Genomic DNA, 22,687 nt, shown 5'->3' with positions numbered 1-22,687 from the left:
ATGCACCAACTAAAATTTAATATGAACACATTATGTTTTTGTAATTTGAAAATTACCCTTTACAAGAAAACAATTAATTTGAAAAGTACACCATATCAATATTGAAGATATATTTTTCTCAAAATATTGTGTTAAATTAGGAATAGGAATGGTGATCACCCCATTTATCTGTTTGATTAGTGATATGAAAATATAAATTTTAAAGTAAGAGATTTAATAGAAGAAAACCGGTATTATTTCATGTTTTTATATATATCTGAAATAAGATTAGAAATTGAATCTCAATTTAAACAATAATTTAAATATATCTGATAATGTATTTATGAACTATAAAATTACCTAGAGTTACTAACTAAACATTAAATTGAATATAAAGTATTATTAACTTAATTTATGGATATGTTTTATGTTATGCATTTTGTATAACTATTGTTTTATATTTCATATAATGTATAAATATATTATATTATATAGACTTTAATTTAACACAAAGGAATTGAGGTCAAAGTGAGCTTAGCTCAACTTGGCATACATATGTAATAGTAAGAAGTTTGTGGTTCAAATCCTCATTCCTCTATTTCTTTAAAAAAAATTAAATGAATGAATTGAGTTTAATTATGACATGAAATAGTGTATTTAATCAATCGAGTGTTTATTTATTTTTTAGTATAATTATATATATAATTTTTGTTTTCAAAATTTCTACCATTTGAATCATAAAATTAAAAAACACATCTATATATCAACTAAACTCAATGCAATTGAGAACATAACACATAAACTTGATTGTCTACCTAGCTAAAAGAACCACCGATAACAACTTCACTATTAATTTTCTTATAATAAATACTAAAATTCGATTGGGCAACTATTTGTTTTTTTTTTTTAATTTTTAAAATGAAGCCTAAAAACACACATCTTCTGTCTCTAAATTTATTGCTTTGTTATATACTTTTTACCCGTATCTTAAAAAACCAATCCAAATTTTGAGACCTAAAAAGTAGTATTTAAAAATTTGTTTTCATCTTTTAAATTTGACTAAGAATTTAATTCTACGAACCATTATAGAGAAAATATGTTTAATTTCAAAAGACAAAAATATAAAATACTAAATAGTTAAGAAACCGACCTAAAATATTTGTTTTCTTTCTACTTGAAAGAATGCTTTTAAATTCTCCAAACCATATCTCAAAATAAAAATAAGTTTGGTTTATTAAACGTGCCCTAATTAATAATATTATTAATTTAGAACAATTTTCGAGAGCTCTTGTAATTCCATTATTAAAATATTCATTAATAAATACAAGCTGAAGTTCTCAAATTTTGCTACAAATATGCATGCAAAAATGGTATTATTATCCAAGTGAGAATAAAATATTTCTGAGAGTTCGAAATTTTTAATATTTTATTTTTAATTTGATTTCTTCAATTTAAAATTTTTATTTATCTCTTTTAACCTATATACTCTTTGTTTTTTTTTTAAAAAAAAATACCGATGTATGCTAAAAAATTCAAGTATATTGACAAAATTAATGAAAAAGAATGACAATCTATTTTTTTTATGGTCAATTAACCTTCATGTCTTAGTGAATAGTTTAAGAAAGAAAAATATTAAAGTGAACTTAATTTAGTGATAATAATTGATATCTATCTTTTATTTGAAGCGTTTAAAATATATTTTCAAGTACTTAATTTAAACAATAAGTCATTTTAAAACAAATTAGAGTGTTTAACAATCACTCGAAATAATTTTTGAAGTGTATTTTAAAAAGTTTTGATCAAAAGTATTTAAATAAAAATAAATTTTTTGAAAAAAAAAAAAACAATAAATAAGCCAATCCAAACGGGCCTTTAAAGTCAAGAGTAGTTAAAAATTTGAAGACAAAAAAAAAAAAAAAAAGAGTGATAAACATGTTCAATAAAAAGAATCAAGAATTGGTGAAGATAATTAAAGGAAACGTTCCTAGAATTTAATTCTTTTGGGCATTCAAGTCATAAATAATAAACAACTAAAATGATAATGCAATTATTCTTATTTTAACTAATGTGAGGCTATATTCGTATCTCTTCTAATCAATGTGTATTCAACCTAATTCATTTTGACTTTTGACTAATATTTCTAAAATTATATATACATTTAAATGTTTAATATTCAACTTAAATTATTTCTATATCTAACTAATGTGAAGTGAGACTATTCTTACATCTCCTATGGATATAAAGGTACAATATTCAACTTCATTATTTTTACTTTTTGACTAATATGAGACTATCTTTAACAAATTTATAGGTTCAATATCCAACCTAATTTTTGTGAGACTTGTAACTAATGCAAGACCATGGTATTATAAATTTCTGTCAACATACTAACATTTTTACATTTATCTGGATTTGACATCTACATAATGAGAGAATCAACATTTCCATCACGTCAAAAAAAATTCACACATGAAACTTAGAAAATAAGCAATAAAATGCAAAATATGAAAACAAAACGTTTGTGTATCAATTTCAATAATTTATTTAAAATGATGTTTTAATATTTTTTTAGAAATATTCATTGATATCAATATCCCAATTGAGATTTCCATAGAAATTGGGACCTTGCAACATTTCTGTTGATGTCCACATTTTTATAAACCTAGCGAGATTATATGCTTACATCTCTTATCTATATCTATATTTATACTTTATTAAAAGGGATAATAAGGGGAGAATTTTCATCTTTCCTTTTTGCCCTTAAAAATTTTAGAAATTCTTAATTTTCCTTCATTCAATATAATCTATTTTGCCACCACACTTAAACATACAAAATTGCATCACTTCATATAGACACATAGATCTACAAAATTGCATCACTTCATACAAACACATTCCTTCACATTATAACTTCCAAATTTTCAAATAATAAATATAAACTTTTCTACTTTTCTTCGACCTCTTCATTTACAAAATGTTATGGAAAGAATTTTAGAATGAAGTTTTTGTTCTCTATTTCACGATAGTCTCGATCGTTCTTCGTATATATGTTGTATCAATTGCTTTTTTTAGTAGGTTTCTATCGTCATCAATACCTAAGGCTCTCATACTGAAGTCTTTTATGGATCAAAGTGAGTTTCTTCTTCTTTTCCTTTTTCCATTTTGTAATGGTCTCGATCCTCCTTCGTATATCTATGGTGTCAGTTGCTTTTTTCAGCGTGTTTCTATTGTCACCAACACCTAAGGCTCTCATAATAAAGGCTTTTATGGATCAAGGTGAGTTTTTTTTTTTTTTTTTTTTTTTTTTTTTTTTTTTTTTCCATTTTTTCTAAAAGAAAGAGAAGAGAGGATGTTTAGTAAAAAGATTGAAAAAAATGGAGAGATATAAATTGTTATGGTGGCCAATTATTAATAACCAAAAACGAAATTGCACGAAATTATTAGGGTGGATCTGCCTTGAAATTTCGTTGGCAATTTAGATATAATTTATATATATATATATATATATAAATGGTTAGAATAAATATATTTTACTAAATATATGGGTTGTGTATCTATGAAATATACCGTATTTAGTTAGGTAGTTTTCCAAATCTTTCCTAATTTTTTTTTTTAATTTCTTTCCCCAATATTTTTTTTTCTTCTCTTCGTTTTCTGGTTCGGCACTAGGCGCAACGCAGGTCTTTTAGCGTCGTCATATTGGTCTCCTCCCTTCCACCATCATGTCGTCGTCAATCTGGTTCAACTGCCACAATCGTATAGAATTAATTAAAGTGAAGGGGAGGGAGATATAACTTCAGTATTTAGCTAAATATTATATATAGATTTGTTTAACATTTTTCTTTTTTTTTTTCGTTTAATTTTACATTATTTTTTGTGTGAAACTTTTTAATTATTCCTATTTTTTCCTTAAATCCCCCATTTCGAAACTTTTGAAAAAACTACATCTTTATAAAAACATATGTTTTCAGCAAATTAAATATCGCTATTGCAAACATGGTAATCACCAATTTCTTTAATTTTTTTCTTTTTATAGGAAATTTGATGTTTGTAGTGCAATCCACATATGTTTGTGATGGTTGCTCCTCGAACGGCTATTTTTACAGCCCCATGATGAGGAGTAAATTGAATTATAGTGAATGCATGAAGAAAGAAATAGAGAAAATAAGAAAGAGAGATTTAATCTTATGGTTTTTTTAATCTCGGTGGTGATTCAATTATTATATCCATTCCCTCTTATTTTTTCATTCTATACCTTAAATTTTATTTTATTTATTTCAATAGATTAAATTTATCATTATACAGATAACTAACAAAGGTCATTTGTGAATTCTTTTTATATTTTTTTAAATCAAAATTTTATTTTATAGCGTGGCCTTAAGATCTATGATGGATATTAAAAAATTATTATTGACTTTTTAAATCAAATAAAAAAAATTGTGTGGGTTTATAAAGAGCTTTAAAGTATCAAAGAAACTCATTTTTTAAAAATAAGAAGTAAATTCATTTTTAATAAATAATGAAAAAAAATAAAGTTCATCCGGACAAATTAAAAAGAATATAAATGTTAAAATTAAAATTACATGATTTTTTTTAGAGTACAAATTGTTTAGTGTTTTAATTGAAAATTCTTAAATGAAGTATATATTTTATCATCTTAGATATAATATAATATCAAAATTGTGATTAAAAAATATTTAATAATGACAAAATTGTGTTCTTTTTAAAAATTATTACATATGTTATGAATTTTCTTCTCTCATGCTGGTTCTAATTATCAGGTGAGAAGACAAATAAAATTATAATGATTGTTCCGACTTAATTGTGAAAATTAAATATTAAACTTAAATAATTGTAAAAGTTAAATTCTTCATTGTTAATTCATAATTGAAAAGGTTAAATTCTTCTTAAAGATAAATTGTTAAAACGGCTTGTTTGTCAAATTATGCCTTTCTTTAAAAAAAAAAAAAGGTTTTCAACCAAACTTTTTCAGAAATATTAAAGTATAGTGAAAACAAATTTTATGAAATTAAAAAGGATACCCTTAAAAAAAAAAAACAAATAAGTCAAGTTTGAGTGTGATTATGAAAGATTTTAATCACTATTATAATATGAAAATTACATTTAAAAATCTAAAATTAAACATTGAATAAATCCTTTTAAATCAAACAAACATGCTAACAAAATAAGTAATCATCAAAATTTATATCTCAAATGCTCCAAATATATATATATATATATATATATGCAACTCATTATATATAGAGAGAGATTTAATGGTTCAATATTCAACTTGATTTTTTTAGTTTAAATTGTAAGGTTTTTTTTTTTAATGGTTTGAAGAAAATTAGAATTTAGTTCTATGGTTTTAAAAGTTGAGAATTTTGTCCTTTTGGTTTGACAAAACTTCAAAAATATCCATATGGTCTAATAAAATCCTCATAAAGAATACTCCCTACAGAATTTAGTTTTTATGATTTGATAAAATTTCATAAATGGTTCCTATGATTTGATAAACTTCATAGGGACTCTTTAGGAGGGTTTTATCAAATCATAAAGAATAAGTTTTAAATAATTATAAATTTTATAAACTAAATTTTAATTTTCTCCAAATTATAGAGATCAGATTTACAATTTAACCTCATTTTTACTTCTAATAAATGCATGACTTTATACTTGCATCTCCTATATATATATTTAAACGGTTTAATATTCTAACTTGATTATTTTTACTTCTAACTAATGTGAGACTATATTATATTTACATTCGGTTTTGATTTTTTTTAAAGATTTGAATATTCAACTGAAAAAAGGTTGGTTTGTTGAATAATGTTGGGGACATATGCATGGAAAAACATGTGTTCTAATTTGTCAATATGTTTGTGACATTTTCTTTCCACTTCTCATCATGCCCGACATGATTTAAAATAGTTGTTTGTCTCTCTTTTGATTTAACCCACAATTTTGTCTCTCTAACCCACTTTCTTTTTTTTAAAAAAAAAAAAAAAAAAATTCCTCTCTTTTTTCCCTTTCTTTTTTTGTTCTGTCGGGTTCATAATTCAATTCTCTCAATAAAATTTTAGCATATTTTATTACCTTAAAAGTTTCTTCAATTCTATATATTATTATTGCTTTCAATTGGATCGAGATTCATGATGTCCAATAAAATTAAGGCAGCTCAAACTCTTGTCCAAATTGATAAAGTTAAGGACAAATTTTTGTATTGTTTTAATGTTCTTTTCAATGGGAATTGAGATTCATGTTCTCCAATGAAAATAAGGCAACTCAAAGTTTGTGTTTGATAGAAGAAAAGTTTGGAGTTTTAAAATTACTTTTGAATTAAGAGGTGTCTTTTATCTTTTTAATATGAAATTATATGAATGCTTTAATTTACTTATGTTAAAATACACTATTGAATTTGGTTGTAACAAATTAGAGTTCAAAATCGTATTGAGTTCATATTTGAAATATAATTGGTAGGAAACAAAAAAACGCTTTAGTAATTTCAAAAATACTTAGAACGTACGTAAACTAATTTATAGATACTAAAATCTATCTAAAATTGATTCCATTTCAATCTTAAGGATTGTGTTCGATACGAATTGCTTTAAGATTAAAGGTTTTGAGTCAAGGAACAAAGATTTTGAACATTCCACAAGAATAGGACGATCAATCTTAGCTTCCTTGAATGTTATTTTGGCATGCTAAACTCTAAAAGAACCAATTGCAAATTAGGATCAAGAAATTGTCGAGGCTAAATTTAAAAGAAGAAACACAAAGGTTAAAACTCAATCCATCAAAGCTTATTCGAAAAAACAACTTGATGATAATACTTTAAATAACCTCTCGACGAAACTCTAATTAATATGTCATAATAAAATGGATAAAATTTGTATACAATAAAATTACATCAAAATTATTAAATAGATGTATTTGACGGTTCGTATCAATCATATAATACGTATATGTTTTTTTAGGTATTCTAATCGTGTGGTGTCAAATGTTAAAGCTATGGTAAATAATACAAGTTTTTTTTTTTTGAAAAAAACGACTTTCAAGCATGTCATCAAAAGAATGGACATGGAGAAAACAGGAAAAGACAATGGTTTTTGAAAAATAAATTGATCAAAACTTTTTTTTGGTTGATTTTTTGTTTTAACTTTCTTCGTTTCTATTCTTAAAAAAACCACTTTCAAATTTCACAATATATATAAATAAGAAAATAGCGAAAACCACTTCTAAAGTAGGGTCGTAGTTGCATTATATCTTCAAACTTTCATTTTAAAATTTGAACTCTCAAATTTATACAAATATTAAAATTGGATACTTAAACTTATATAATTGTAGAAATTGTAACAATTATATAAACTTGAAGGTTCAATTTTTATCATTTGGAGGTTCAATTTCTACAATTATTATATCGAGTCTGAAAGTTAATTTTTTACATTTATAAAAGTTTGAGGGTCTAATATTTAGTATTGAAAATTTGAGGGTATGTAATTATAACTATCATCATATTTTAAGGGTGATTTTTGTAATTTTCTTAATATAATTTAATATCAATTGATATAAAAATATAAGCCAAAGGTCTACACGTGGAAAATAGTTCTTCTTCTTTCTTTTTTTTTTGGCATTAATCTCTAAGTTTGGTGAATTAATTTGACCAAATATTTAACTGCTTCCTTTTTCCTTGAGAAAAGCAAATACTTCACCTTTTGAGACAACTTTTCAAGTTGAAAAGATAAAAGATTGTATAAGTTTTTTTGGGGAGAATTGTGAGATGACATAATCAAATTTCTGACATCGAAGTCAATATATAATATAATTTTATGTTAGTTAAGCTGTATGTTATGTTGATAAAGATTGTATACACGTGTATGAGACAATTATGACATTTCTCTATCACAAAAAAAAAAACTATGGTTATTTCATTTTCTCCCAAACTTCATTTTAGTTGTCATATAAAAAAGTATATTAAATTATATATTTCGTTCCTTTGTGGTTTATAATTTAGTCTATATTTAATAAAATCTTCCTAAATAGATTATAAATATTAATTTATGAGAAATTTAATAAATTATAGGAATTATTTATGAGTTTTTATTAAACTATAAAGATTAAATTTTAATTTTCAAATTATAAAAGACTAAATTTAACTTTTTTCCAAACTACATGGATTAATGTCATAATTTAACTCTAAAAATATTAAAGAGATCAGGAAAGATTCCATCATTATTTTTAAAATAAGAGCACAATATCTCTATGTTAAGTATGTGAAATGTTTTGGGTATAGTTAGGGATAATAATCACAACAGTTACAAAGGTAATAATAAATGAATTGTTAAGATGAGTATATTTCAATTAGTATAGTACAATCAACATCAAAATCAGATTTAATTTGATGTTATATAAAATAAATCTTGCATCATTAGCATTGTTATAATAAAATTTATATATAATAAACTATCGCCATGTAGCCACGATGTAATTCATTGTGGTTAATTAATGCTATAGTCCCTAGTTAACATTAATTATAATTGGATTTCACTGATAAATTAGGACTATTAATCATAATTTCTTTATTGTATCAAAGTCAATTTAACTAAGTGATATTTGAGGTTTAATTAATCAAGCCCCTTTTATTGAGTGTGGTTAAGATTATGAGTGTTTGTGGATTGAATTGGGTTCATTAATTAACGAGGGTTATTTGAATTGAAGAAACCTATAACCCAATCCAACCCAACGCAACCATAAAATATTTAGATTGGGTTAGTTCAGGTTATTATTCATGTCATTTCGTCAAATACTTCCTTTTAAAAATAAGTAAAATGTGAATATGTAAAAAATTTATTTAGTTATTTTCCAATATTGAATTTGAAGTAACCAATCAATTTCAATTTAGATTATAGAAGTTTTCTTTTCAAAGGGCTAAAAAATTACTTATAGAAGTTGTTGAAGAATAAACTATCCAAAAAAATTATGAAAAAATAAATATTGTATATACAATTGTATCATAAGTAAAAGAAACATTTCTTTTTTAAATTAATAATAAGTTCGAGTTGGTTCTGATTGGTTTTAGTTATTTTAGGTGAATCTATGAACCAATCCAACCTATAAAATTTTTATTTCTTTGAACCCAACTCAATCTAAATGAATTGATAACCCAATATAAACCGTATAGATTGGATTAGGTTGATCATTTTTTTTTTCTATCATCGAATATTTTGAACACCCCAAGTTTTGGTTTACTCACATGATAGAAAGCAAAATTGATATGACTGTCGTCAGTGTGACCAACATGAGCTTCTAGATAAAGTAGAGTCATCATGAATTCAAGATCAGGTGTTGCCCAGTTTGAAACTTCCCTAACCTTTACAATAAAAAACAATGTCGTAACTCGAGTGTGAACGACGAGAGAGTGGGCAACGCCATTAGCTTAATGTGGTATATATGAGCCCGTTTGATAATGTTTCTATATCCCACTTCCTATTTTTCGTTTCCTGTTTCTTATATTTTAAGAACTAGAAATAGGAATATGTTTGAAACCATTTATATTTCTATTTTTTGTTTTTTTTACCTAAAGAATTGTCAAAATTTTATATCATCAATATACAATTAAATTTAGAAACAAAGTTGTATGTGTATCTATCCTTCAAATGTTTTCAGATTAGATCGGCATTGTCATCTCTCACTTGAGCTGTTGTATAATTTTTTTTACTCACATTTAACCAATTTTCGAAATATCGATGTCGATGAAAATATTGAGGTCCCAATTTTATCATTATGAAGATCAAAATTTCCATCGAAAATTGGAGCATCGACAAAAAATTTAAACTATGCATCTAATTCAACTATACTAATAACAAATATTGACATTTTAGAATTTGAAAATAGAAAATTAAAATAATAAATGAATCTAAATATTAGAAAAAATGTGGTTACTTGACAGATTGATTCATCTCGTTCTTGTGAAAAGATCGATCTAATTGCAATTATTTGGTGGAGCCTCTGGTCGGATTGCAATAAAATTATAAATGGATTCCCTAGTGCAGATTTTTCATCTGGAGCATCGTGAATTCAAAACTATTATTCAGAATTTTCAAAGAAGTTTGATTTCACTTCTCCCAGATGTGCAAAATGGGCATGTCCTCCTCCTAACACAACGAAGGTAAAAACGCTTGTATGGGTATGAGATTGTCTGTAGAAATTCCGAAGGTTTATTGAAAGAGTTGGCGTTCTCTTACTCATCTGTGCATTAGATCCCCTTTTGTTTAATTGATGACAATTTTAGAAGGTATTTGAATGGCAAAAAGTTGGGAATTCACAAACCTCATCATTGAATCCGATTGCATGTAGGCAATTAACTTGATAAATGGAAGATCATTCACCCACGCACAAGCTGAATGTCTAATTTCTTAAATACATGAAATATCTACAAACTTCAACCCTGCCTCTTTTCTCCATATCCAAAGACATTTAAACCATTTTGCTTATGAAGCAGCCAAAAGAACTCGTACCTATCACGTTTCATGTTTTATGTAATCATTTTCCTTTTCGGCCTATTTCCCTAAATGATATTGATATATTCTCAAATAAATGCCCTTAAAAATAAAAAATAAATTAAAAGGACCAAAAATTGCTTCCTATATGATTCAAATCCATTATTAGTTTAATAAAACCAAACCCATTGAGCGCCTCATACTCATAAAGCACCAACCAATTTTTGGTAATTTAAGCAACGAGATCATATACATACGAACAGTGGAAACTACTTTTTGTAGTTTCTTAAATTTGCCTTTTTAAAAACGTTTCTTAGATTTATAAACAAGAAAGATGCGCAGTTATCAAACAAGTCCGTTTCTTGAAAAATTGAGAAACAGAAATAGAAAACGAGAATGTTATCAAAAGAGTCCTAAGATGCCACATCTCATTTAAAAATCAAGATGGATAGAGAATTTTTAAACACAAGACTTGAACCAATATTTGAATGGGTGAATAAGACTATGGGCGTATTAAGTCATTTTGGAAAAAATTAACGTGTTTGATAATCACTTAAAATAGTTTTTAATTTGAAACACTTTCAAAGTGTATTTTAAATTATTTTTTTTTTATCAAAAGAGTTCAAATAACAATGACTTTTAAATAAATATTTTTTTCTCTAGTCAATCCAAACATACTCTATGTTTTGTTTACCTAATGCAAATTCGAGTGGGTGGGATTAAACATGTTAATTCACAACTGTTTTTCTAAGTGATTAAAACATTATTGACATTCTAAACTTGTCATTATTGACGTTTTTTGTGACATATTTTTAACGTTAAGATAAAAAAATTAATTGACAAAAAAAAAGTCAACTTTTGAGTCATTTATTAAGAATGATAAATTTTCATAGAAAATGTTATCATACAGGCAACAAATGTCAATGAGTGTGTTATTATTGATCAAATTGAAAAATCATAAAAACAATCAATAATGACAGATTTTAGAGAGTCATTTATGCACTTTCCTTATGGTCAATTCAAGGATTGGAAGGAAAAAAAAAAGTTAAGAAATGTGTTTATGACTGGTTTTTAGGGTGATGAAAAGTCGTTTTTGTTGCAGTGTCTAATTTGAATTGAATCTCTGATCTCGAAATTGATAGTATAAACAGTATGTCAGTTGAGTTGTGCTCAATTTGACATTATATTTTTAATATATGTATTTTTTTTTTTGTTTAAAACTTTCAATTGATTGTTAAAAAAAAAAAACATGTTTTGATCCGTTCTTTTTGCTTTGACATTTTTCTCGATTCAGTCCTTTATGGAATGAATTAATAGAATTGAGAGAATAAAAAATGTGAAAATTTTATACTTCCTCAAAATTTCAAGGATCTTGGTCGATTGGACATTTTATCATTCCTCACATTGCATTTTTCTTTTTGAAAAGTATAAGAAGGTGTCTACTACACGTTAACAATGTTATAGACAATGTTACAACATTCCACAGTACAATTACCATAAATAAAAGACATATAAAAAGACACCAAAAACTTCCAAATAGTTGCCTTCAGTAACATCAATGATAAACAATTACGACATAGTACTTATTTGTAATAGTTATACGATTACAGTGATTCCCGAATAGCTCAATCACTCAACCATTCACTTAGGCTTCCCCTAAGTTTAAGACTCACTCTCGTGGTAACTCAAGTTCCTCCTAAGTTATGCTATTAGTGAAGAATGTCTTAGGCTCCTCCTAAGACCAAGACTTCCTCTCTGCAAGACTCGAGCTCCCTTGAAGTCGTGAGATTCATTCTCACTAAAATTGTATCTTTTCTCCTTATAACAAAGGGGGGCTCCCCCTAAGCTTGATAAACCCTCCTAAGATGAAACATGATACACAAACAGTAAGCAACTCATAATATGTCTCCAAGCAATACAACTATTTCTTCTTCATACAATTGCGACCGGACACTCACAACAGCAAAGCATAATGTTATTTCTTAAAACAAAACAATCAACCCTGGCTGAAGGAGTAAATATCCTTTAACTTTGTACGACAAATGTACGGATGAGCAACCTTGACTTTCAAAGTTGTCGTACACAGGAAAAATTGAAAGAGATCTACAAACAATAATACGAAGGAAAAATCCCATAAGAAAAGTATTTTACGTAATCAACATTTCTAGAGAACATCCTTTTGTCAGAAACCCAAGACATCTCATATAGCATCTTCGACATTTAAATAAATATTGCCAACTACATGATATGTAACCCTTTTGGTTTGCAAGATATTATTAACTAAACACTTAACAAAGGTGAACAAAAATAAACTAAAAAAAATGTTTCCACATAAGGAAATTAAGTTAAAATATTTTATATTAAATTAACAAGTTGGGACTAAAACGCACGTTGTTGAACAAGTAGTCGATGTTTGAATCTTCTAACTCCATTTGTTAAAAAAAAAAAAAATTTTAATTACACATTTAGTTTCTAAAAACTTCACTGAATTTTGAAGTTTGTGTCTATATATTTATTTGATTTTCAAAATTATAAATTTAGTTCATGGACTTTCGAATTTTATAATTCATGAACTTGCTAATACAAAATAATAAAAAAAAATTAACGTTGAATTAGACATAAAATTAAAGGGAGAATTACCTTTTTGGTCTCTAGATTTTGGATCTAGTTTCCATTTGTTCCTTAGGTTTCAAATTGCCACACATTTAGACCTAGGTTTTGATTTCGGTTTCAATTTAGTCCTTAAGTTTTAAAATATTACAATTTTACCCTTAAGTTTTGTTTCAATTTGGTACCTAAATTTCAAGATTTTACATTTCTAACCTCAAATTTCCATTAAATACCTATTTTCAATAATTGATTTCAATGTTTATTAATTAATATAAATTAATTACGAAGTAAATATTTAAACTTAATTTAAAAGCGATAAAAAAATAGTAAAACTTATAATTCGATTTAGTTATTCTAAATTTATTAACATATATTTACACTAAGGAGAGAAAGAGAGCATTTGGGAAAAAACTCAAGGTTAAAACTCTAAATCTTGTAATCTTAGAGACAACATTGAAAAAAGGCTCAAACTTTAAGAGTAAAATTGTAACAATTTAAAATCTAGAGATTAAATTGAAATTAAATAAAAAATTTAAGGACTAAATATATAATATTTTGAAACCTATAAACTAAATAGAAAATTTTAGGACTCTAAGACCTAAGGATTAAAAATATATTTTTTCTAAATTTAAATTTACATATAATAAATCAATTAATTTTTATTTTTTTAATTCTAGATTTATTAAAAACATATTAGACATAAAATTAAAAGTTAGATTCCAATCAGATACAAAATCTTAAAGTTAAAGGAACTTTTTTTATATTTTTTAAAGTTCAGAAACCAACTGCGTAATTAAAAAATAAATAAATAAATAAAATATAAACTAAGAGAAGAAAAAAAGAAAGAAAGAAAAAAAACAATATTGGACTCCATCTTTAGAGTCCAATATGCCCGAAAGGCCGAAGGGACCGTCTTGATCTCGATTTTGATTTCTTTTCTCCCAATTCCTTATCCCATTCTCTCCTTCGGTCCACTTACCTCAAAGCCCAATTTCTCCCCCTCTCTCCCGTTCTCTCTCTCTTTCTCCTTCCAGTAAAACCCTAGATCTGAATCCATCGCCGGGGCCCCGAAGCTCCGTCGCCGGGCTTCCGACGCTCATTGAAGAACTCTCCGTCTGAATTTCAGGTAAATTTCATTCTGCCTTCCTCGCTGATTTATCTAAAATTTCCTTCATGTGGGTTGGGTATTTCCCTCTCTTTTCTTCATTTTTATGGGTTTTGTTCTGATGGGATAACTGTATTGATATTATTGATTTTGTTTCTTCTTTATGTTTGTTGGAAACGTTTGGTGTTCTGCCGTTGATTTTGGGTTTGCTTCTGGTCTCGTTTAATTAGTTTCAATTGTTAAAGACTCGGCTGATTCCGTCATTCTATGTATGGGGAGTGATCTGGATTACTCTTTTTCTCGATTCTATGGGTTTTCCTTTGATCTGGGCTGTTTGCTGGAAATTGTATGAAGCCCAAAGCTCGATCGAAACCAAACCCTAGATCGTAATTTGAATTATTACCTTTTCGCCCACGGGAGAAATTATCGGAATTATTTTTTTTTCTTTTAAAATTTTTTGACCTGGCTGGATCCCACGTGGGCTCCATGGTGGGCTGGTGGAGTTTTGAGTGGTGCTTGATTTGAAATTGTGAAAATTAGATTATCTTGGCTTATATATAATGTGGCCCGATTAGGCTTTATTTTTATTTTTATTATTTTCTGAGTAATATTGACACGTCATTTTAAATGGACCCCGGATCCATTTGTACGGCCCATCGTGAATCAAGTTTGTTCTTATACATGTATACGCATGTCAAATAAAATCAAAGTTTCTAACAAAGTGAGAAATGTCCTTTTTTTCCCATTTGAACTGAAAAAAAAGTTTGTTGATTTCATTAGAATAAATGCAATATATTTTAAATGAATATTTTGGGTGAAAAACTAAATATTTAAATTGAAAAAACTTCAAACAGAATTATATAATTTGATACATTTCTTAAACAGAAAAAACTAAATCGGGATCAAATTCCCCGCATGGAATCTGATCGTTGCAAACTTCCCATCCCATTAGGAAGTCCCACCTCAATCTCTTTGAAAATTAAGGATGAGAAGTGAAATGGGGTGGGAACAGGGACGGGGAAGTCATCTTTGTCTCCATCCCGCCCCATGAACAACCCTACATAGTGACTTTCTCATAATGGGTTTATCTTTCTCATCTCTAGGTTTCTTTCAGAGAATTTAGAGGATAATTTAGAAAGGAAACTTATCCAAAGCCCAAAGATGGACCTTTTTCGCTTCTTGTGATGATGATGTGTTTGAATTGGATGATATTTTATTAACTAAATTATAAAAAAATATCTCAAGGCTTTGTATTTGTTTCAATAGTACTCATATTCTTTCAAAAGTGGAAATATTACCTATTATCTTCATAAACATTTCAAAACTACCATTTGAGCAGAAATTCTTTAAAATTTCAAATGGATATTGGGACCTAGAATGGTGTGACAATGATCTAGCATGATGTTGTGATTCAACTTTCCAATCCAGGTCATTCATCATTATCACAGCATTCCAAGTTCCACTATTTGAAACTAGAAGGATATTTTTGAAATGTCAAGGGCAATATTACAAATATTGAAAGGATAGGGATAAACGAAGTGCAAAGTTCAAGTGTACTTTTTTTAATTTAACCTTTTTTTATTAAGATTCTCTAGATTCTATTCTAATGTTGATTTAAAAGCTTATGCTGCCTTCCGTACGTACAAATTCTTTATTTGGCTTAGACATCAATTGGAGGATTTTATTTGACTTTGCTTTATATGAGACATTTTTTTCTGGTTCCTTTGCGTAAAATCTGTGATATGGTGTTTTGTTTTGGCTGTGCTTGTTGGCGTTCTAGTTGACATTGATTTTGGTTGCTTTTGACTTTTGTTGTGTTGGTATATGAATGATTTGTTCTTTAGGAGTCGAGTGATATGAAACTCTCGAAAATCTTGAGTTCATAATCATATACATTGAAGTTAAGTAAAAATAATTTAAATTTGTTCTAATTTCTCTGTGTATAATGTGAAAAAAACCTCATTTGTTTTCATTCTCTTTTTATTCATAAATCATAACCTATGGCATCTTGTTCATATGTGTATAAATTGATTGAGTTTTAGAATTTTAAAAAAATTCACATATCTTCTAGACACAAAATTAAAAGTTTTGGGTTCCGTTAGACAAATTTGAAACTTATATCTGATAGATCAATTAATTTTAAAAATTTTGAATTTATATGGACTTTTAGATACTCTTGAAAGTTGAGGACCAATGGACACAAGCTTTGAAGGTCAATTTGAAACTTATATCTGGTAGATCAATTAGTTTTTAAAAATTTTGAATTTATATGGACTTTTAGACACTCTTGAAAGTTGAGGACCAAACGGACACAAGCTTTGAAGGTTAAGACTGACCTTGTAATTTAACTTTCAAATTAAATGTATAGGACCATATGTTTTATTTCATTTTCTTTATCATTCACACGTTATACTGGTAGTAATTCTGTATCTTTTTGGTACTATTTTCCTGGATTCATCCACAGGTTTGCTTCACCGTTTTTGTAATTTTCTTCACCTGTTTGTAATGCTATATCTTGCGTTTTCATTTTTTTTTCTGAACGTGAATGTAAGGCCGATACTGGACTGTTTGTACTAATTTGAAAGGAAAAAGCTTTCGTCCTTTTTTACCTCTGCTTTCCTGGCTGTTTTGTTAATCTCCCAGTTTTCATGCCTTCCCGTGATCTACACTTTAACTTTATAGTCTGCTCTGTACATATCCTTGTCTAAATTTAGATGGTTACTCTGTAGCAGGAACTCTTTCTCCGGGTTGTAATGGATACACCTCACGAGATGATGATAACTCCCTATGTGGAAAAGACGCCAAACTCTGACGAATATGGTGCACTGACCACCACAGAAACACAGCCTAACAAAAGGAGGAAAAAGAAGTCCATAGTCTGGGAGCACTTCACTATAGAAACTGTAAGTGCTGGTTGTAGAAGGGCGTATTGCAAGCAATGCAAGCAGAGTTTTGCATATAGTACAGGCTCAAAAGTAGCCGGTACCAGTCACCTAAAACGGCATATTGCTAAGGGAATATGTGCTGCACTTCTACGCAATCAGGACAAAAATCAGTTAACGCCATCCACCCCGGCTTCCAAAGCGAGTGATCCGCCAAAAAGACGTTATAGAAGTCCCAACACATCTTACCTCATGTTTGATCAGGATCGTTGTTGCCACGAATTCACTCGGATGGTTATAATGCATGATTACCAACCCCACATGGTTGAAAATCCTGGATTCGTATCTTTTGTGCAGAATATTCAACCACGATTTAATGTGAGGGATTTTAATCATTTCCAAGGGGATTGCATTGGAACCTACCTATCAGAAAAGCAAAATGTCATCAAATTCATTGAGGGTATTCCAGGACGCATTTGTCTTTCGCTCGACATGTGGACATCTAGTAAAACTGTCGCTTATGCTGTAATAACAGGTCACTTTGTCGATAGCGATTGGAAGCTGCACAGGCGGATTCTAAGTGTGGTCATGGAACCGTATCCCAATTCTGACACAGCCCTTAGTCATGCAGTTTCAGAATGCCTTTCTGATTGGAATTTGGAGGGTAAACTATTTTCTCTCACCTTTAATCACCCTGCCACTGAGTCTGCACTTGGAAATTTGAGGCCCTTGCTTGCTATCAAAAACTCCCTTATCCTGAATGGCCAATTTTTGGTTAGTAATTGTATAGCTCGTACATTAAGTAGTATTGCAAAAGATGTGTTAACTGCGGGATTGGACATTGTTAGAAAAATCCGGGATTGCGTCAAGAATGTAAAATTGTCCGAGTCTAACGAAGCAAAGTTTCTTGAGCTCAAAGAACAGCTTCAGGTCCCAACAGAGAGAACCTTGTGTCTGGACGACCTAACGCAATGGAACACGACTTATCTAATGCTGATTGCTGCATTTGAGTTGAAAGAAGTGTTTTCATGCCTCGATAATTCCGATCCTGATTTCAAGGAAGTGCCAACAAGGGAGGATTGGAGGCAAGTTGAGACTCTTTGCTCATGTTTGAAAGTTCTCTTTGATGCTGCAAGCATTCTCAGCACCATAAACAACCCAACCGTGATTACCTTTTTTCACGAAGTATGGAGGATTCACTTGGAGCTCGCCCGCGCACTCAGCAGCGAAGATCCACTCACTTGCAGCCTCTCTCAAATGATGCAAGAAAAGGTCAACAAATATTGGAAGGATTGCGGCCTGATTCTGGCTGCAGCTGTAGTTATGGATCCTCGGTTCAAGATGAAACTCGTAGAGTTTAGTTTCAATAAACTTTACGGCGAAGAAGCTCCTGCTTACATTAAGATTGTTGATGATGGTATCCATGAGCTCTTCCACGAATACGTCACGCTTCCGTTGCCTCTAACACCAACATACGCCGACGAAGGGAATGGAGGAAGCAACATTAAGTCAGAAGGACCCCAGAGTGGAAGCCTTCTGTCAGACAATGGACTCACAGATTTTGATGTCTACATAATGGAGACTTCAAGCCAACAAATGAAATCCGAACTAGATCAGTATTTAGCCGAGTCGTTGCTGCCCCGTGTGCAGGACTTTGACTTGTTAGGCTGGTGGAAGCAAAACAAGATGAAATATCCAACTCTTTCAACGATGGCTCGTGATATTTTATCAATACCAGTTTGTACTCTACCCCCCGAATCAATATTTGATATGGAGATTAAGGAGATGGATTCGTATCGAAGTTCATTACGACCGGCTACTGTCGAAGCAATTATATGTACACGGGACTGGATCCAATGTGGATTTGCAGAAGTTTCTAATGCACTTGTAAAAATGGAATATTGAGCCTATTGCTTAGTGCCATTTGTGTATTTTTTAGGCTGTGGAATCATATATATATATCCTTTTAGAATCTCCTAGCCACCATTAACATAGCTAAGTTTTCTACAGGTTGAATTGAGATTGAAGAGAGAGATTGGTTTCTGTTACCAACTGAGAGATCAGTTTTAGATTGGAATGAGATTTTAGCTGCTGTCTGACGCAGGATAGTGAAATGCTTCTCATTCAATCAAATATTCTCTTGATATTCTTTCCCTGACATGTTTTTTGGCTTACTACTGGTGATTCCCCCAATAAAAAAGTAATATAATAAAAATTTAAAAAGGTGATGGAAATGTGTTCTTTGTATATATTATTATTACTTTTTGAACAATTTTCATTCACAATTGAATCAAAATTTTAAATTGCAGTAATGTTGTCAGATGTTCTGGTCTCTGTACTCATATGTATACTGTGGATTTTGTTTCATTTTTAAATGAATTTTAGTTCTTGTACGATTAATAAATCTTCAATTTTGTCTCTTCATCTTTTTTCTTTTAATAAAATTTTAAATTTAGTCAAATTGATAATTTTCTTTTTTTAAAAAGAAAAAGAATACATAAAATTGTCAAATAGTGTTCTCTTTACAATTTTTAAAAATAGGGTTTGGCCAAATTACAAGAATATATCAAATCAACCATCTTTTTTTCATAAATGTCCTAATTTAGGTAAAAATCAATCCCAAAATCTACAATATCCCATTAATTTTTTACCATTAAAAAAAAAGGGAAATTCCAAAAGAACAAAATGCATTAGATTGGTTTTTAATGCAGTTTCTCCATCTTCTATCCCATTCTCTCCCTCACTCACCACATACCCCTTTTTTCCCTGCCTGTCATCCACCATCTACGCATTCCTCATCTTCTTTGTCTACTCTCCATCTTTTGTTCAGACAAGTGTTTACAAACTACAAGACCCTATGAGATTTAGGGTATCAACTACAACAAGATGAAAAATAAAATTATAATATAGAGTTTAGTAAAGAAATAAAATATTGTAAATGGACCAAAAACTATTGATTGTCACCTGATGAACATGAGTCATAGATAAAGTCAAATGTAGAAAAACTTTGGTGGTTGCCAATACCACATCACCATTAGCATGTTGAAGATGATCTTCAAGGAGATTAATGATGTCAAAAATTTATTGCTATCTAATGGTACATATTTGGAAACCAATTCCAGTATGAGACACTGTGTCCATTCATTAAATTATTTGATCCTGCAAGCATATCATTTTGTTTCAACTAAGTATAATAGATATTCTATCGCTGAAATTCTCGAGACTTGCATATTATACAATGCATGCATAAGAACCATTTAACATAGAGATTAGCTTAGATACTCTAAAATAACATAATCAGTACAATCCTAAAGTTATTGTCCCTTTCACATACTACCAAACTTCTCCTGAACTGTGACTTTTTGCAAAGGCAAATTAACAGCTAAAGCAGGGCCCTTCATAAAGTGCAATAAGAAAATTATACAAGAACGTCCCAAAAGTTTTGATTATCCACCACATCATTACCAATATCTAAACTACAAAAAACTATGGTCAACAAGATCAAGACTATATAGGAAAAAGTTAATGTTTTGAACACCCTTATAAAAAGAACATGGACACGGAACAATCTTGTACTACAGATTGATACAGTTCTAGGTAAATGTATGTTATTTATAAAGTAACTATGAATAAAGTTCAATGTTTTGGATGACAAGAGTTGTAACCCAATAGAGTAAACAACATGGCTGCAAGCGTGTGAAGAAAAGCCATAAAGAAAAGACAAAAAGTAAACTTTTTCACCCTCAATGACGTAGCAGAATCTTTGAACTCATTTTAACCAAATATCACCTACTCTATAATAAAAAAATCATGAAAGTATTACATACAGTTAAAATTTTACTTTCCATTTTCTCAATAGCCAAACAAGCTAAAAAACACGAAGACTGAAAAATAAAGCTATACACAAAAACAATCTTGTGAATTAACATGTATATCATAAGACTTTGTAAGACACATTCAAGCATTTTAAGGGAGAAAAATAACAATGTGTAGAGAATTATATCCACTGACTCTTAAAATGATTGCACATAACAACAAATACAAAAGCACATGTAACAAAAAGGACACTAGGAATTAATGCCATTAGTTATACATGAAGCATATCTAGATACAAGTATTTATGAGATCATTTTTTTACCACTCAATCCTTACATGAACCCCTCCCAAAACCACAAAAGAATGTATACCTTTCCCCTCCAATAAGCAAACATACCAAGTAGCTTATCAATATTACACAACACAAATAATAATAAATCAACAACCGTCAAAGCCAAAAACTAACATTGATAGCATTAGAAACAACAAGAATAAGATAATAGAAACAACTCTCCATTCTTGCAAGCAACAACGGGAATAGGGTAATAGTTCCAACTACAAAAATGTGATAATAGAAGAGGAAGAACACCCAAGAAAGCCATACCCTCACTAGAGAGAACGCCAGAGAAGAAGAATAGTTGATGGGTTATGGTCTTGCTGTTGTTGCTGCATTCGGGGTTCTTGCACTGCCTGAAAAGCTGCCTTAGTTGATACCATAACTTCTTGATTACAACTTACAAGCTTATGCTTCCATAAAAGTACCTAAACAGTTGGTATATTCTACAACAAGTAACACCTTAAAAGCATGTATGAATAATTTATCAATTTGAACAACTAAATGTTATCAATGTAAAGGAAAAAAAAACTAATTAGAAACATAATAAATTATGCAAAAAGCATAACCATAAACAACAAAACATACACACTTACAAACATAAGAAACTAAACAAATTTATCTCCTCAAACAACTAAATTGTATTTTGGAATAGAAGAGAAAACTACTCACCTCGATAAGCAACACTACAATTCTCAATCCAAATTTCATTTCCTCGAACAAAAATCAACTTTCTTGAAATCTATACAATCAAAACAAAGTTTAGATATTAGAACTAATATGAGCTCAATAGAAATCACAAACAACTTTTCAATCCGAGCAAAAAAATGTTATCACAAAGACAATATTAGTTTTAATCATTATGAACTTTGTTATGTAACCCTTATGAACTTTGGTAACTGATGAAAATAGAAGAGGAAGGAGAATAGAAACACACAAATAATTTACGTAGAAAACCTTGGGCCAGGGAGAAAAAACCACGATCTAGACTAGTTTTTTATTATTCAAGTGATACGGAAATATAGAAAGACTTGCTTAAATAAATAGACAGACAGGAAGCCCTAGGCCTATAAGAAAATTACAAATACCTAGGGCAAACCAACCCTTTTCGACACTCCCCCTCAAGTTGGGGCATAAATATCAATCAGACTCAACTTGCTGATACAATAATCAAAACTATGTCTTAACAACCCCTTTGTAAGGACATTTGCAATTTGTTGACTAGAATGAATGTAGGGAATGCATATGCTCCCATTGTCCAGTCTTTCTTTGATGAAATGTTTTTCAATTTCGACGTGTTTGGTTCTATCGTGCTGGACCAGATTGTTTGCAATATTTATTGCTGCTTTATTGTCACAGAAAAATTTCATTGGAAGCTCACTATCTTGCCGAAGATCTGTCAACACTTTCTTCAACCAGATTTCTTCACATATCCCCAAACTCATAGCTTTGTACTCTGCTT

At 29.2% G+C, this 22,687-nt stretch overlaps 1 protein-coding gene across 2 annotated transcripts; it reads left to right on the top strand.

Annotated features, from left to right (window-relative positions):
• The first annotated feature begins 13,929 nt into the window (after positions 1 to 13,929).
• On the top strand, positions 13,930 to 19,228 carry LOC120080056 (zinc finger BED domain-containing protein DAYSLEEPER-like). 2 transcript variants are annotated; one of them, XM_039034608.2, is made up of 2 exons: positions 13,930 to 14,214; positions 16,926 to 19,228. In XM_039034608.2, exon 2 carries the CDS (start codon positions 16,947 to 16,949, stop codon positions 18,978 to 18,980), a length of 2,034 nt encoding a protein of 677 aa, XP_038890536.1. In that variant the 5' UTR covers positions 13,930 to 14,214; positions 16,926 to 16,946; the 3' UTR covers positions 18,981 to 19,228. The 2 variants fall into 2 exon arrangements, with proteins under 2 accessions (XP_038890536.1, XP_038890537.1); XM_039034609.2 differs by having other exon boundaries at positions 13,936 to 14,214; positions 16,923 to 19,228.
• The last annotated feature ends 3,459 nt before the right edge of the window (positions 19,229 to 22,687 follow it).

The sequence above is a fragment of the Benincasa hispida genome, chromosome 6 (assembly GCF_027475165.1).
Source record: "Benincasa hispida cultivar pf3 chromosome 6, pf3_genome.v1.1, whole genome shotgun sequence".
Classification (NCBI taxonomy): domain Eukaryota; kingdom Viridiplantae; phylum Streptophyta; class Magnoliopsida; order Cucurbitales; family Cucurbitaceae; genus Benincasa; species Benincasa hispida.
This window is presented reverse-complemented; position numbering and strand designations above follow the sequence as displayed.

Coding starts and splice junctions, on each gene's coding strand:
- LOC120080056 (XM_039034608.2), top strand. CDS start 16,947: ATGGATACACCTCACGAGATGATGATAACTCCCTATGTGGAAAAGACG.